Raw genomic sequence first — 13800 nt, 5'->3', positions numbered from 1 at the left:
TAGACGGGATATTCCCACCCTGTAGCCAGTCTGGCGGTTACAAATAGCCAAAAAAAAGACTATAAATTTTTAGATATCAACGAATTATGGAATTTCTTACATCCAGCATACACGTTAAGTCAGAAACACAATCAATAAATATCCACCAGAAACAAACATTTATTTATTTTTGAAATTCCTTGATTAAATGCAAATTGCAGAGTTTTTGATTGATAAGTGATAACATCAAGTTTTCTAATTCTGCTGGCATATGTCTGACAACTTCTCACTTTCTGGTTAAGAAAACTGTGAGTAAACTACCCTTTGTTGTCACAATGGCTGATTCAGTGAACCAGTTATCAAACACCAAACATAATCAGCAACATTATCAGTCCTACAATATTAACACTAGGTCAAGATTTCTGACAGTGTTCAAGCCACGCCTCAGACTGACACTGTAGTGCAGTACTGAGGGAGTGTTTCATCTGAAAGATGGCACTTCTAACAATGTGACATTAAACTGAGACTCCTATCTGCTGGTTCAGGTGGATAAAAGATCACATGGCACTATTTGAAGATGAACAGGGGAGTTCTAAGGGTGTCTCAACCAACATTTCTTCCCTCAACGACACTACTGAAACAGATTAATTGGTCATAATCAACTGTTATTTGTGTAGCCTTGCTATGCGCATACTAGTTGCTGCATTTACCTGCATTAACAATGCTGACAACAGTGCAAAAGCATATTACTGGTTTGAAGCACTTTGGAGTTCTTCCCACATAAACCAATTAAGTTCTAACAGTATTGAATTTCACATTTTGTATTTAAATCACTGGTCCATAAATGCAACAAATTATATTGTACAGAAGTAACCACACTGTAATATCAAGCTTACCTGGGCAAGTTCCCCTATTGTAGCCAGGACACTAACAATAACACCAGGGTTGGGATCATGATCCTTCAGTTTTAAGATTAAGGCCTGGGAGAAAGCATACAGTCAATGAACTCCAACATATAATAGTATGTTCTTTCTTGTTAATGATTAATATAAAAACAATTTTCAACTTCCAATGACATTTTTTTTTGCACGAAGGATCACTGTAGGAAAAGTCACTCCCTCACAATTACCTTGAGAATTGGCTCCATATATGGGCGGATAAGGCGAGGGGCATTTGAAACCAGGTGGCCCAACATTCGGGCGCTTTGCTCTTTGTTTCGACCTACTCCACTGTGTTCCAGTTCAGTTAAAATCTATGAAGCACAAAGAAATTATAAATGGACTGAAAATCAATACATTCTTGAATTGGTATAAACTACTGGCTCCAACAACAATCTGCAAAAGATTCTCCTACGATTCTAGTATGCAAGATATATTAAGGGGTGGCCTACAAAGTATTTGCATTCTCTTGTGTGAGCAAGGCCTAAACATTTGCAACAAAGCTGTAGTTAAGGACAAAAGAAAAGGGGGAAAAACTCTTCCTCTTCTCCATACATATTATCTTTTATCACAAATTAGAACATATATTTATATGCAAAGATATATAATTCAGGATCTTGACACTAATTGAAAGCATTTCCAACTGAGGGACAAGATCATAGCAACATAGCTTCTCATGGGTGAATAACAGGTTCACTGTGAGATGGAACATTGAAAAAAAGCACAAAGAACACAGGGTCAGTCAGGCAGACACAACAGATTGGTATTTAGAAGTGACTGCAGATGTAATTGAGAGTCTGACAGTGCCTAATGGAAATTACTAGCGGAAATGGGTTGAGGGATGTCAAGTAGTAAACAAGTTTAAAAAGCAGCATTGAAGGATGGGTACTCCAGTTGTCAGACGTTTCTGTTTCCTAATGACAATGATATTATCGCATGTAAACTACAAATGAGGCTCATGCATTTTGCAGAAGGAGCCCTCGGTACAGGCAATCATTGGCACGCTGGAGGAGGGAAGATCAATAAATAGTACAAGAAAGTTGGCTGAAACGGGAAATGAAAGTTTTGATAATCACTGATGCCAGACCACCACAAGTGCTCTCATTTAGTCAGTGCTACACTATGCTGAAGTGCACACTAATGATGTCTTTACATTGCAACTTCTGCAAGTCTGTTTTTGTTTAAATCCTAAATTGCAGGGTGTATTTGAAAGCAACTCAAATTACAAACATTGAGAAATGTGGTAGAAACAAATGCTTTGTAAAAAAAACTCTACGACTGCTGTATTGTGATGTTAACATTACAAGAAAAAAGATGGAAGCCTTTGAAATATTTTGTTTTATGCATGAAAAATATGAGCGCTCATTATGATACTCGTAAGCGTATTACCAAATACGGTCAGCGCATTCAGTCTTCTTTCCACAGACTGGCAGACTGTACGCAGTAGAAGTTAACACAAAATGTAAATCTAGTGTCTGGATGTGTAGGATTGAATTTATTTTATTATCGGAGTGTCTCCTGACAACTCAGAAAATGCAGAGCGATCGCCAACATCATCAGTGTATCCGAACATTTGCCAGCATGAATGTGCATATGCGCCCATCGATATCATCGCACAAATGACGTCCAAGCATTGCCTCACCCTTCAATGGCTCCTGAATTTTCGCCACTCCATCCCAGCTTGCAGTTTCCCCCCCTCGCTTACCATTTCGTCCACTCGCTTCCCACCCCCGTCGCTTCTCCAGGCGGCACAGTGAGGAGCAAGAGGCCACAAGGGGAGGAAAACAGCGAAGTGTGGAGCGAGCGGCCGAAGCGGCAAGGCAGGGAGCGAGCAGACGGGCACGGAAGGGAACACTGAAGAGAAGCAGCGATGGCGGGAGAGAGCAGGGTACCATTGGGCATAGGATGGAGGCAGCGATCGCAACCATTGAGGTGGTTTGGGTTTAATTTGTGTCAAATTGAGCAGCGCCATCTCTATTACTGGCAGCTGCTTGGAACGTCGAAGACCGACATTGCAGTCAATGAGACTGCATTTGCACATATGCCAGTACTGCACCACCCAGTGGTTGTGTTGTCAAAAAAATGCACACTTTTATTATAGGACATGACAACTAAGTTCTAACGGTTAAAACTGTATTCCATATAGAACATAACCACAAAGCATGATGTTAGCTAAATTCTGTCATGACATGTCGAGAAGCGATAGAAAGGGTTAATTCAGTCTATGTAAAGACCATTTATTTAAACGTCGTTAGACTGTGGATTACCCCAGGGAGACTTAGCTTTTTAACTGGTAAAAAACTGTAAACAATCCCTGTCTGGTCACAAAGCTGTGAAACGAGATAAGCGCATATCAATCCCATTGTCACTGTGGATGAATAGCCACAGCAGGGTGGCACCAGATCACGATATGACCTTTTGTGCAGAAGCTCAGAGTCAAGGAAGCATAAACCAGGTGCTAAGAGGTCATGAAAATTGTGGATTATGTGCCAGGCTCAAGCAAGGTACCATTATGGAAGAGTAATGACTGACCAATCAGATGGTTCGAAAAGGAATTTTACCTAATATGGCATAGAGCCAAGCTAGGAACAGTGTATAAAATAAGGATTTGTAAGATACTAAGCTCGCATCATCAAAAAGAGAAGACAGAAGATAGACTTCAATCAAAAGGCAAGGCGCCCAGTTAACCAGAGGTTGAGGACCGGTATTCCATCGTGAACGCAACTGCTGACCACTGTGGTGGGGAAGAGACAGTTGCCCATCTCCTTCTGGAATGTGTCTTTGCAAAGCAGGTGTGGCAAGAAATGCAGTGGTTTTTGTCGAGGTTCATCCCAAGCAGCTCTGTAACACAGGAGTCTGTGCTCTATGGGCTGTTCCCAGGGACGCACACAGAGATAAACACCAACTGCTGCTGGAGGACCATCAATTCGGTGAAAGACATTCTTTGGTCTGCCGGAAACTTGCTGGTCTTCCAGCGCAAAGAGTTGTCCACGACCGAGTGTTGCAGACTGGCACATTCCAAGGTCCAGGACTACGTGCTGAGGGACACACTAAAGCTTGTGGCAACCGCTGCAAAGGCTCAATGGGGAAAGACAACTGTGTAAGGTCCTCCCACCATGTTGAACACCACTTGGAAGAAGCAATGAGGATAGCAAGGGCACAGAATATACTCTGGATGAGTGACTTCAATGCCCATTAGAAGTGGCTCAGTAGCATCATGACTGACTGAGCTGGCTGAGCCCTAAGGACATATCTGCCAGAACGGGCCTGCGGCAGGTGGTGAGAGAACCATCATCGGCTGTTCCTCGATTCGAGGATAACATCTACTCAAGGTCACCAGTTTCTGCCATGGGTCTTCAGGTAACTGAACAGGCTGATTCCCGACTCACCGAACTTTGGGCACATGGGGCAGGATGTCCCACGAGTTAGTGGGACCCGGAGAGTGGATTTGCTTCTTTTTCTTACGTTCTCTGACATGCTCTGCCTCATCATTAAGACATTTGGACTCACAGCTTGATGGACAAGTTGTCGCCATTTTAAACTATTGGTAGCAAGCTCCCCCCAGTCAGCAATGTCAATGCTGCCATGCTTCAGAGTGTCTTGAAAGCATTTTCTTTGTCCTCCCCGGAACACTGGCAATTTACATACTAACATACGAATTAGGAGCAGGAGTAGGCCACTCAGCCCTTCAAGCCTGCTCCGCCATTCAATAAGTTCATGGCTGAACTGATTGCTCCACATTTCCCCCTACCCCCAATAACCTTTCACTCCCTTGCTTATCAAGAATCTATCTACTTCTGCTTTAGAAATATTCAAAGACTCTGCTTCCACTGCCTTTTGAGGAAGAGGGCTCCAAAGACTCTCAACACTCAGAGAAAAAAATTCTCCTCATCTCTGTCTTAAATGGGCGACCCCTTATTTTTAAACAGTGACCCCTAGTTCTAGATTCTCCCACAAGTGAAAACATCCTTTCCACATCCACCCTGTCAAGACCCCTAATGATCTTATACATTTCAATCAAGTCACCTCTTACTCTTCTAAATTCCAGCGGATACAAGCCTAGCCTGTCCAATCGTTCCTCATAAGACAGCCCACCCATTCCAGGTATTAGTCTAGGAAACCTTCTATGTACTGTCTCCAACGCATTTACATCCTTCCTTAAATAAGGAAACTGTTACTGTACACAGTACTCCAGATGTGGTCTCACCAATGCCCTGTATAGCTGAAGCATAACCTCCCAACTTTTGTATTCAATTCTCCTCGCGATAAACGATAACATTCTATTAGCTTTCCTAATTACATGCTGTACCTGCATACTAATCTTTTGCGATTCATGCACTAGGGCACCCAGATCCCTCTGCATATCAGAGTTCTGTAATCTCTCAGCATTTAGAGAAACAAAGTGATTGATGACAACGCTACGTCATCAGAATGCGTCGCGGTGCGCACATGCGCACACGGTCTCAGGCCCTCTGCGCATGCGCTGCGGTCCGGATTGCCAGGACCAGTTTGCGCATGCGCAGACGACATCATCGCGTAACGTCATCTTCCTCGGGGAACACGCAAGGTTGGCCTCTGCGCATACGCAAACTGGTTCTGGCAAACCAGACCGCAGCGCATGCGCAGAGGGCATGAGACCGTGTGCGCATGTGCGTCAATCTTCCGAAAGCTTCGGCGTGAGTTTTTGAAAATGGAAGGAGGAGAGGTTTCGTCGGGCATTTTATCTCAATTATTTAGCCATTTTGGACATTTGCTTCATTTTTATAAGACAGAGGAGATTGTTCCAAGGTAAGTTGCTCTGAAAATATTTACATTGTCTGGGGCACCGCATGTACTCCAGTCCCTGTTGTTAAGTTGGTCTGAAAACATTTCAAGGGAGGGAAGGAGGGAAAGGAGGGAGGGGAGGAGGGAAAGGAGGGAGGGGAGGAGGGAAGGGAGGGGGGAGGAGCGGAAGAGGAGTGCCTTTTTCTGTGCAAGCGCCATAAACACAAGGACTGGCTGATGAGATGGAGCCAATTAATTTGCCCAACAATTGCCCGGAAGCACCTTCGGATGGAGGTGGCCATGCACTGGACATCAGTCGCGTGCCACAATCCATGGATCCTGAGCGTTTCACCCCTTGGCCTAATGATCTGATGGACCATACATACGCCTGCCTGTTCAAAGCTCCACTTCCCCCACCTGCGGTACCCTCTCCTTGCTGTTCAGTTACACAGTCACCTGTTCCTGCACCCATCCAAGCAGTGCACATGGACACACAGCCACCTGTTCCTGCACCCATCCGAGCAGTGCACGTGGACACACAGCCACCTGTTCCTGCACCCATCCGAGCAGTGCACGTGGACACACAGCCACCTGTTCCTGCACCCATCCGAGCAGTGCACGTGGACACACAGCCACCTGTTCCTGCACCCATCTGAGCAGTGCACGTGGACACACAGCCACATGTTTCCCCATCCGCCCTTGAAACAACCATGCAGAGCCTTGTGAGACTCTGCAATTGCCAGCTGCTGCCCGTCAAGCAGAGAAGGCGTTCAAAGGGGTCAAGCACTTGGGGAACATTCAGCAAGAAGAGACTGAGCACTAAAAGAAACAAGCATGCCGTGTCCAGTGGTAGCACAAATGTGAATGCTCTTGCTGCGTACACAACTGGTGAGGTGGGAGTGCAGCCACACCATTCTCCATCCTCAGTGTTGCTTTAAGGCAAAGGTAGATAAGAGTGAAAGAAATGGAAGATGATGCTGATAGTAGTAGGCAGGATTAAATGGGAATGGATGGGAAGACGCACGAGTAGCATAACCACTAGCAGGGAACAGCTGGGCTAAATGGCCTGCTTTATGTTCATAGTCCAAAACAAATGTGCTTCTTTTTCCAGCACCCTCACATCATTCATGTTTTCCCTGAGAGCAGCATTGAACCATCACGAGATAGGGGCAGTTACATCATCCTGACTCCTACAGCTGAGGTGGGTACTAAGTGATTCATTGGCCTATACTGCTGAGCATAAAGCATGCGCAACAGTAATTTCACTGGAGGGAGGGAAGCTCTGACACTGATGTTCTTTCATTATTTCCTTTCATGTAAAATGTGCCCTTGAGAAAACAATCCTTGACACTTAAGGACGGCATTCCAGCAAAGGAGGCAGTGCAGGAGATGACGCAAGGATGTGATGATTCCTGCATCTGAGATGGGTAATAAGTGATTCATTGGCGACGTTATCAATTGGTGCCTTCACTGCAGAACTTAAAAAGGTGTGCACAACAGTAATTTCAGTGGATGGAGGGAGGCAAGCTCTGACTCTGATTTGCTTTTCTTCTTTTCATGTAAAACATGCCGTCGAGAAAACAATCCTCGATACTTACGGTCAGCATTCAAGCAACGAAGGCAACTGGATCATGCTGCGGAGCTCATCACGATGTGGAAAGGAACATTGCATTTATGGATGAATTGGGAATGCACATTGGGATGCGCTTGGGGAACATTCACCAAGAATAGACTGAGCTCAGACTCTTGTGACTTTGCCTTCTTCACATGGATAATATAGTAGTGGAATAGAGAGCCAAGCGTTCATTCACCACAAGGCTCTCCAGAAACAATCTCTTTAGCTGGGCATAGCAGAGACTCGGCCTGTCTGTCTAACGGGAATGCTGGACACAACACTCATGTATCCATGTACAGCAGTTCCTCGGATACTTAATGAACTTAATAAAACTTTTCAATACTTAAACCCAGAATTGTTGAGGTTTTGTTTTGCATGCTATTTCCCCGACTTTGCAACTGCACTTCAGATATTCAACTATGGTGGAGGGGTGGAGGTGTGGGGGTAGGAGGGGTGGAGGTGTGGGGGTAGAGGAGGGGTGGAGGTGCGGGGGGGGTGCGGGGGTAGAGGGGGGGTGGGGGGGGGTGGGGGTAGAGGGGGGGTGGGTGAAGAGGGGGAGGGAGGGGTGGGTGAAGAGGGGGGAGGGGTGGGGAGGGGTGGGGAGAGCGGGGTGGGGAGAGCGGGGGTGGGGAGAGCGGGGAGGGGTGTCACCTTGGTGTCACCGGGTCCAGGGACTGGCCAGTAAGTCTTTTGCTGTTGTGTTTATGGCGCATGCACAGAAAAAGGCACACCTCTTCCGTTCCGCTGCTCCCACCCCACTCTCTCCCCTTCCTCCCTCTTTCCCCCCCTCCCTCTCCCTCTTCCCCCCCCCCCCTCCCCCTCCCTCTTTCCCCCCCCCCCCTCCCCCTTTCCCCCCCCTCCCTCTTTCTTTTCCCCCCTCCCCCTCCCTCTTTCCCCCCCTCCCTCTCCCTCATCCCCCCCCTCTCCATCTTCCCCCCCTCTCCATCTTCCCCCCTCCCTCTCCCTCTTTCCCCCTCCCTCTTTCCCCCTCCCTCTTTCCCCCTCCCTCCCTCTCCCTCTTTCCCCCCCCTCCCTCTCCCTCTCTCCCCCCCCCTCCCTCTCCCTCTCTCCCCCCCCCTCCCTCTCCCTCTCTCTCCCCCCCTCCCTCTCCCTCTCTCTCCCCCCCTCCCTCTCCCTCTCTCCCCCCCTCCCTCTCGCTCTTTGCCCCCCCCTCCCTCTCGCTCTTTGCCCCCCCTCTCCATCTTCCCCCCCCTCTCCCTCTCCATCTTCCCCCCCCTCTCCCTCTCCATCTTCCCCCCCCTCTCCCTCTCCATCTTCCCCCCCCTCTCCCTCTCCATCTTCCCCCCCCCTCCCTCTCCATCTTCCCCCCCCCTCTCCCTCTCCATCTCCCCCCCACTCCCTCTCCATCTTCCCCCCCCTCTCCCTCTCCATCTTCCCCCCCCCCTCTCCTCTCCATCTTCCCCCCCCCTCTCCCTCTCCATCTTCCCCCCCCTCTCCCTCTCCATCTTCCCCCCCCTCTCCCTCTCCATCTTCCCCCCCCTCTCCATCTCCCCCCCCTCTCCATCTTCCCCCCCCTCTCCCTCTCCATCTTCCCCCCCCCTCCCTCTCCATCTTCCTCCCCCCTCTCCCTCTCCATCTCCTCCCCCCTCTCCCTCTCCATCTTCCTCCCCCCTCTCCCTCTCCATCTTCCTCCCCCCTCTCCCTCTCCATCTTTCCCCCTCTCCCTCTCCATCTTTCCCCCCTCTCCCTTTCCCCCCTCCCCCTCCCTCTTTCCCCCCTCCCTCTCTCCCCCCCTCCCCCTCCCTCTCTCCCCCCCCTCCCTCTCCCTCTCTCCCCCCCTCCCTCTCCCTCTCCCTCTTCCCCCCTTTCCCTCATTCCCCCCTCCCTCTCCCTCTTTCCCCCCCCTCCCTCTTCCCCCCCTCCCTCTTTCCCCCCTCCCTCTTTCCCCCCTCCCTCTTCCTCTTTCCCCCCTTTCCCCTCCCTCTCCCTCTCCCCCCTCCCTCTCCCTCTCCCCCCCTCCCTCTCCCTCTCCCCCTTTCCCCCCTTTCCCCTCCCTTTCCCCCCTTTCCCCTCCCTCTCCCTCTTCCCCCCCTCCCTCTTCCCCCCTCCCTCCCTCTCCCCCCCTCCCTCCCTCTCCCTCTCCCCCCCTCCCTCCCTCTCCCTCTCCCCCCCCTCCCCTCCCTCCCTCTCCCTCCCCCTCCCCCTCCCCTCCCTCCCCTCTCCCCTCCCTCCCTCTCCCCCCTCCCTCTCCCCCCTCCCCTCCCCTCCTCCCTCCCTCTCCCCTCCCTCCCTCTCCCTCTTCCCCCCTCCCTCCCCCCCTCCCTCCCTCTCCCTCTTCCCCCTCCCTCCTCTCCCCCCCTCCCTCCCTCTCCCTCTTCCCCCCTCCCTCCCTCTCCCTCTTCCCCCCTCCCTCCCTCTCCCTCTTCCCCCCTCCCTCCCTCTCCCTCTTCCCCCCCTCCCTCCCTCCCTCTCCCTCTTCCCCCCTCCCTCCCTCTCCCTCTTCCCCCCTCCCTCCCTCTCCCTCTTCCCCCCTCCCTCCCTCTCCCTCTTCCCCCTCCCTCCCTCTCCCTCTTCCCCCTCCCTCCCTCTCCCTCTTCCCCCCCTCCCTCCCTCTCCCTCTTCCCCCCTCCCTCCCTCTCCCTCTTCCCCCCTCCCTCCCTCTCCCTCTTCCCCCCTCCCTCCCTCTCCCTCTTTCCCCCACCCCCCCCCCCCGCCCCGTCACCGCTACCCGCTGCTCCCCCCGCGCTGCTCTGCCCGCCCCCCGCGCTGTTCTCCCCGGCCCGCTCCACTCTCTCACTCCGGCCATTGTATTCTGCCACATGTTTGTTAGGTTTCATCTCTGTGACTCTTTGAGCAGCGCCATCTTTAGTCCTGGCAGCTGCAACAGTCGCAAGCTGTGACATTTTCGTGGCACATGCTGTATTTGCGCATGTGCCAAAACAGCGCCACCTACCGATCGCGTTGTCAACAATTGCGGTCTTAGATAATATGCTTCTCTGTTATTCTTCCTGCCAAAGTGGACAATTTCACATTTTCCCACATTATACTCCATTTCCAGATCTTTGCCCACTCACTTAACCTATCTATATCCCTTTGTAGCCTCCTTATGTCCTCTTCACAACTTACTTTCCTACCTATCTTTGTGTCATCAGCAAATTTAGCAACCATACCTTCATCTAAGTCATTTATATAAATTGTAAAAAGTTGAAGCACCAGCACAGATCCCTGTGGCACACCATTCGTTACATCTTACGAACCAGAAAATGACCCATTTATGCCTACTCTCTGTTTCCTGTTAGCTAATCAATCTTCCATCCATGCCAATATGCTAGCCCCTACACCATGAAATTTTATTTTCTGCAATAACCTTTGATGTGGCACCTTATCAAATGCCTTCTGGAAATCTAAGTACAATACATCCACCAGTTACCCTATATCCACAGCACATGTAACTCTCTCAAAGAACTCCAATAAATTGGTTAAACATGATTTCCCTTTCACAAAACCATGTTGACTCTGCCTGATGACCTTGAATTTTTCTAAATGGTCTGCTATAATGTCTTTAATAATAGCTTCTAACATTTTCCCTAAGACAGATGTTAAGCGAACTGGCCTGTAGTTTCCTGCTTTCTGTCTCTCTCCCTTTTTGAATAAAGGAGTTACATTCGCTATTTTCCAATATAACGGGACCTTCCCCGAATCTAGGGAATTTTGGAAAATTAAAACTAACGCATCAACTATCTCGCCAGCCTCTTCTTTTAACACCCTTGGATGAAGTCCATCAAGACCCAGGGACTTGTCAACCTGCAGCTCCAACAATTTGTTCAGTACCATTTTCCTGGTGATTGTAATTTTTTTCAGTTCCTCTCTCCTTTCCATATCCTGACTTACAGCTAATACTGGGATGTTACTTGTATCCTCAATAGTGAAGACCGATGCAAAATATCTGTTCAATTCATCTGCCATCTCCTTAATATCCATTATTAATTCCCCAAACTCACTTTCTATAGGACCAACGCTTACTTTGTGAACTCTTTTTTAAATATCCAGAGAAACTCTTACTATCTGTCTTTATATTTCTAGCTAGCTTTCTCTCGTACTCTAGCTAGCTTTCTCTCGTACTCTAGCTAGCTTTCTCTCGTACTCTAGCTAGCTTTCTCTCGTACTCTAATTTTACCTTCCTCATCAATCTGTGTGTCATTTTTTGCTGTTTTTTTACATTCTGTCCAATCTTCTGACTTACCTCCCATTTTTGCACAAATATAGGCTTTATCTTTCTTTGATTTAGTTTTCCATCTAGGCGGTATTTAACACTCACACCAGAGGGCAGCTGACCTTTCACGAGGTGAATAGCCACTGTGAGGTAGATTGTAAATAGCATGGGGGCTATCGCACAGCCTTGCTTGACCCTGGTCCAGATTTTGAAGGCATCTGTTGCAGATCTCCCACTCAAGACAGCTGCAGTCATATCATCATGGAGCCATTTCTGGATTGTGTTAATGTTTCTTGGACATCCAGTTGAGAGTTGAGCAAACAAGAGCTGACGGGGGAGAAGGTTTTCAGCCATCCGGACACAGTCCATCGAAATGGGTTTTGCAGGAGTGTTGTCTGAATGCTTGTGGAGCTGGCTTCGAGGACACTAGCATTTGTTCGATGGTCCTCCCATTGAATCCAGAGGATGCGGCGGAGGCATTGTTGATAGAATTTCTCTAGCGCTCTTCTGTGTTGCTGATACACAGTCCATCTCTCACTGCAGTACAAGAGTGTGGTGACAACAACTGCTCGGTTAACTCGGCCTTTTATTGACTTGCGGAGGTCTTTGTTGTCAAACACTCGCTGCTGTACTTTGTAGAAGGCTGAGAAGGTGCAGCTGTTCCGACGTTGAATCTCCTCATCAATGGTGGCCTTTTGAGAGAGATGGCTGCCAAAGGATGAGAAGTGCTCAACATATTCCAAAGTCTCTCCTTCAACATATATGGGAGGTGGAATATTTGGCTGACCAGGCCTGGGTCAAAATATGAGTTTTATTTTGGCAATATGTATGGACAGGCCGAGTCTCTTGTATGAAGAATTGAAGAGATCGAGAGTAGCTTGCAAATCTGGTGCAGAGTGGACAACAATACTAAAGTCATCCCAAACTGTAGATTATATGTTTCTGTGGTGGTCAGTGTGGCTTTCATGCAGAGAGATCGACCATTGACATGCTGTTCTCCCTTCGCCAGTGACAGGAGAAATGCCGCGAACAACAGATGCCCCTCTACATTGCTTTCATTGATCTCACCAAAGCCTTTGACCTAGTCAGCAGACGTGGTCTCTTCAGACTACTAGAAAAGATTGGATGTCCACCAAAGCTACTAAGTATCATCACCTCATTCCATGACAATATGAAAGGCACAATTCAACAGAGCGGCACCTCATCAGACCCCTTTCCTATCCTGAGTGGCGTGAAACAGGGCTGTGTTCTCGCACCCATACTTTTTGGGATCTTCTTCTCCCTGCTGCTCTCACATGCGTTCAAGTCTTAAGAAGGAATCTTCCTCCACACAAGATCAGGGGGCAGGTTATTCAACCTTTCCCGTCTACGAGTGAAGTCCAAAGTACAGAAAGTCCTCATCAGGGAACTCCTCTTTACTGACGATGCTGCTTTAACATCTCACACGGAAGAATGTCTGCAGAGTCTCGACAGGTTTGCGGCTGCCTACAACGAATTTGGCCTAACCATCAGCCTCAAGAAAACGAACATCATGGGACAGGACGTCAGAAATGCTCCATCCATCAATATTGGCGACCCCGCTCTGGAAGTGGTTCAAGAGTTCACCTACCTAGGCTCAACTATCACCAGTAACCTGTCTCTAGATGCAGAAATCAACAAGCGCATGGGAAAGGCTTCCACTGCTATGTCCAGACTGGCCAAGAGAGTGTGGTAAAATGGCACACTGACACGGAACACAAAAGTCCGAGTGTATCAAGCCTGTGTCCTCAGTACCTTGCTCTATGGCAGCGAGGCCTGGACAACGTATATCAGCCAAGAGCGACGTCTCAATTTATTCCATCTTCGCAGCCTCCGGAGAATACTTGGCATCAGGTGGCAGGACCGTATCTCCAACACAGAAGTCCTCGAGGCGGCCAACATCCCCAGCTTATAAACACTACTGAGTCAGTGGCGCTTGAGATGGCTTGGCCATGTGAGCCGCATGGAAGATGGCAAGATCCCCAAAGACACATTGTACAGCGAGCTCGCCACTGGTATCAGACCCACCGGCCGTCCATGTCTCCACTTTAAAGACGTCTGCAAACGCGACATGAAGTCCTGTAACATTGATCACAATTCGTGGGAGTCAGTTGCCAGCGTTCGCCAGAGCTGGCGGGCAGCCATAAAGACGAGGCTAAAGTGTGGCGAGTTGAAGAGACTTGGCAGTTGGCAGGAAAAAAGACAGAAGCGCAAGGGGAGAGCCAACTGTGTAACAGCCCTGACAAACAAATTTTTCTGCAGCACCTGTGGAAGAGCCTGTCACTCTAGAATTGGGCTTTATAGCCACTCCA

The 13800-nt window shown here is 49.0% G+C and overlaps 1 protein-coding gene across 1 annotated transcript in view; it reads right to left on the bottom strand.

The window, feature by feature from the left end:
• mtor (mechanistic target of rapamycin kinase) overlaps positions 1 to 13800 on the bottom strand; it is a 432694-nt gene that overhangs the window by 347659 nt on the left and 71235 nt on the right. Inside the window, 2 exon segments of the mRNA XM_068017001.1 lie at positions 859 to 959; positions 1109 to 1231. Coding sequence (XP_067873102.1) covers positions 859 to 959; positions 1109 to 1231 — 224 coding nt within the window.

Source organism: Heterodontus francisci, chromosome 37, assembly GCF_036365525.1.
Source record: "Heterodontus francisci isolate sHetFra1 chromosome 37, sHetFra1.hap1, whole genome shotgun sequence".
Classification (NCBI taxonomy): Eukaryota; Metazoa; Chordata; class Chondrichthyes; order Heterodontiformes; family Heterodontidae; genus Heterodontus; species Heterodontus francisci.
Note: the sequence above shows the minus strand (reverse complement) of the source record. Positions and strands in the feature narration are given on the sequence as shown.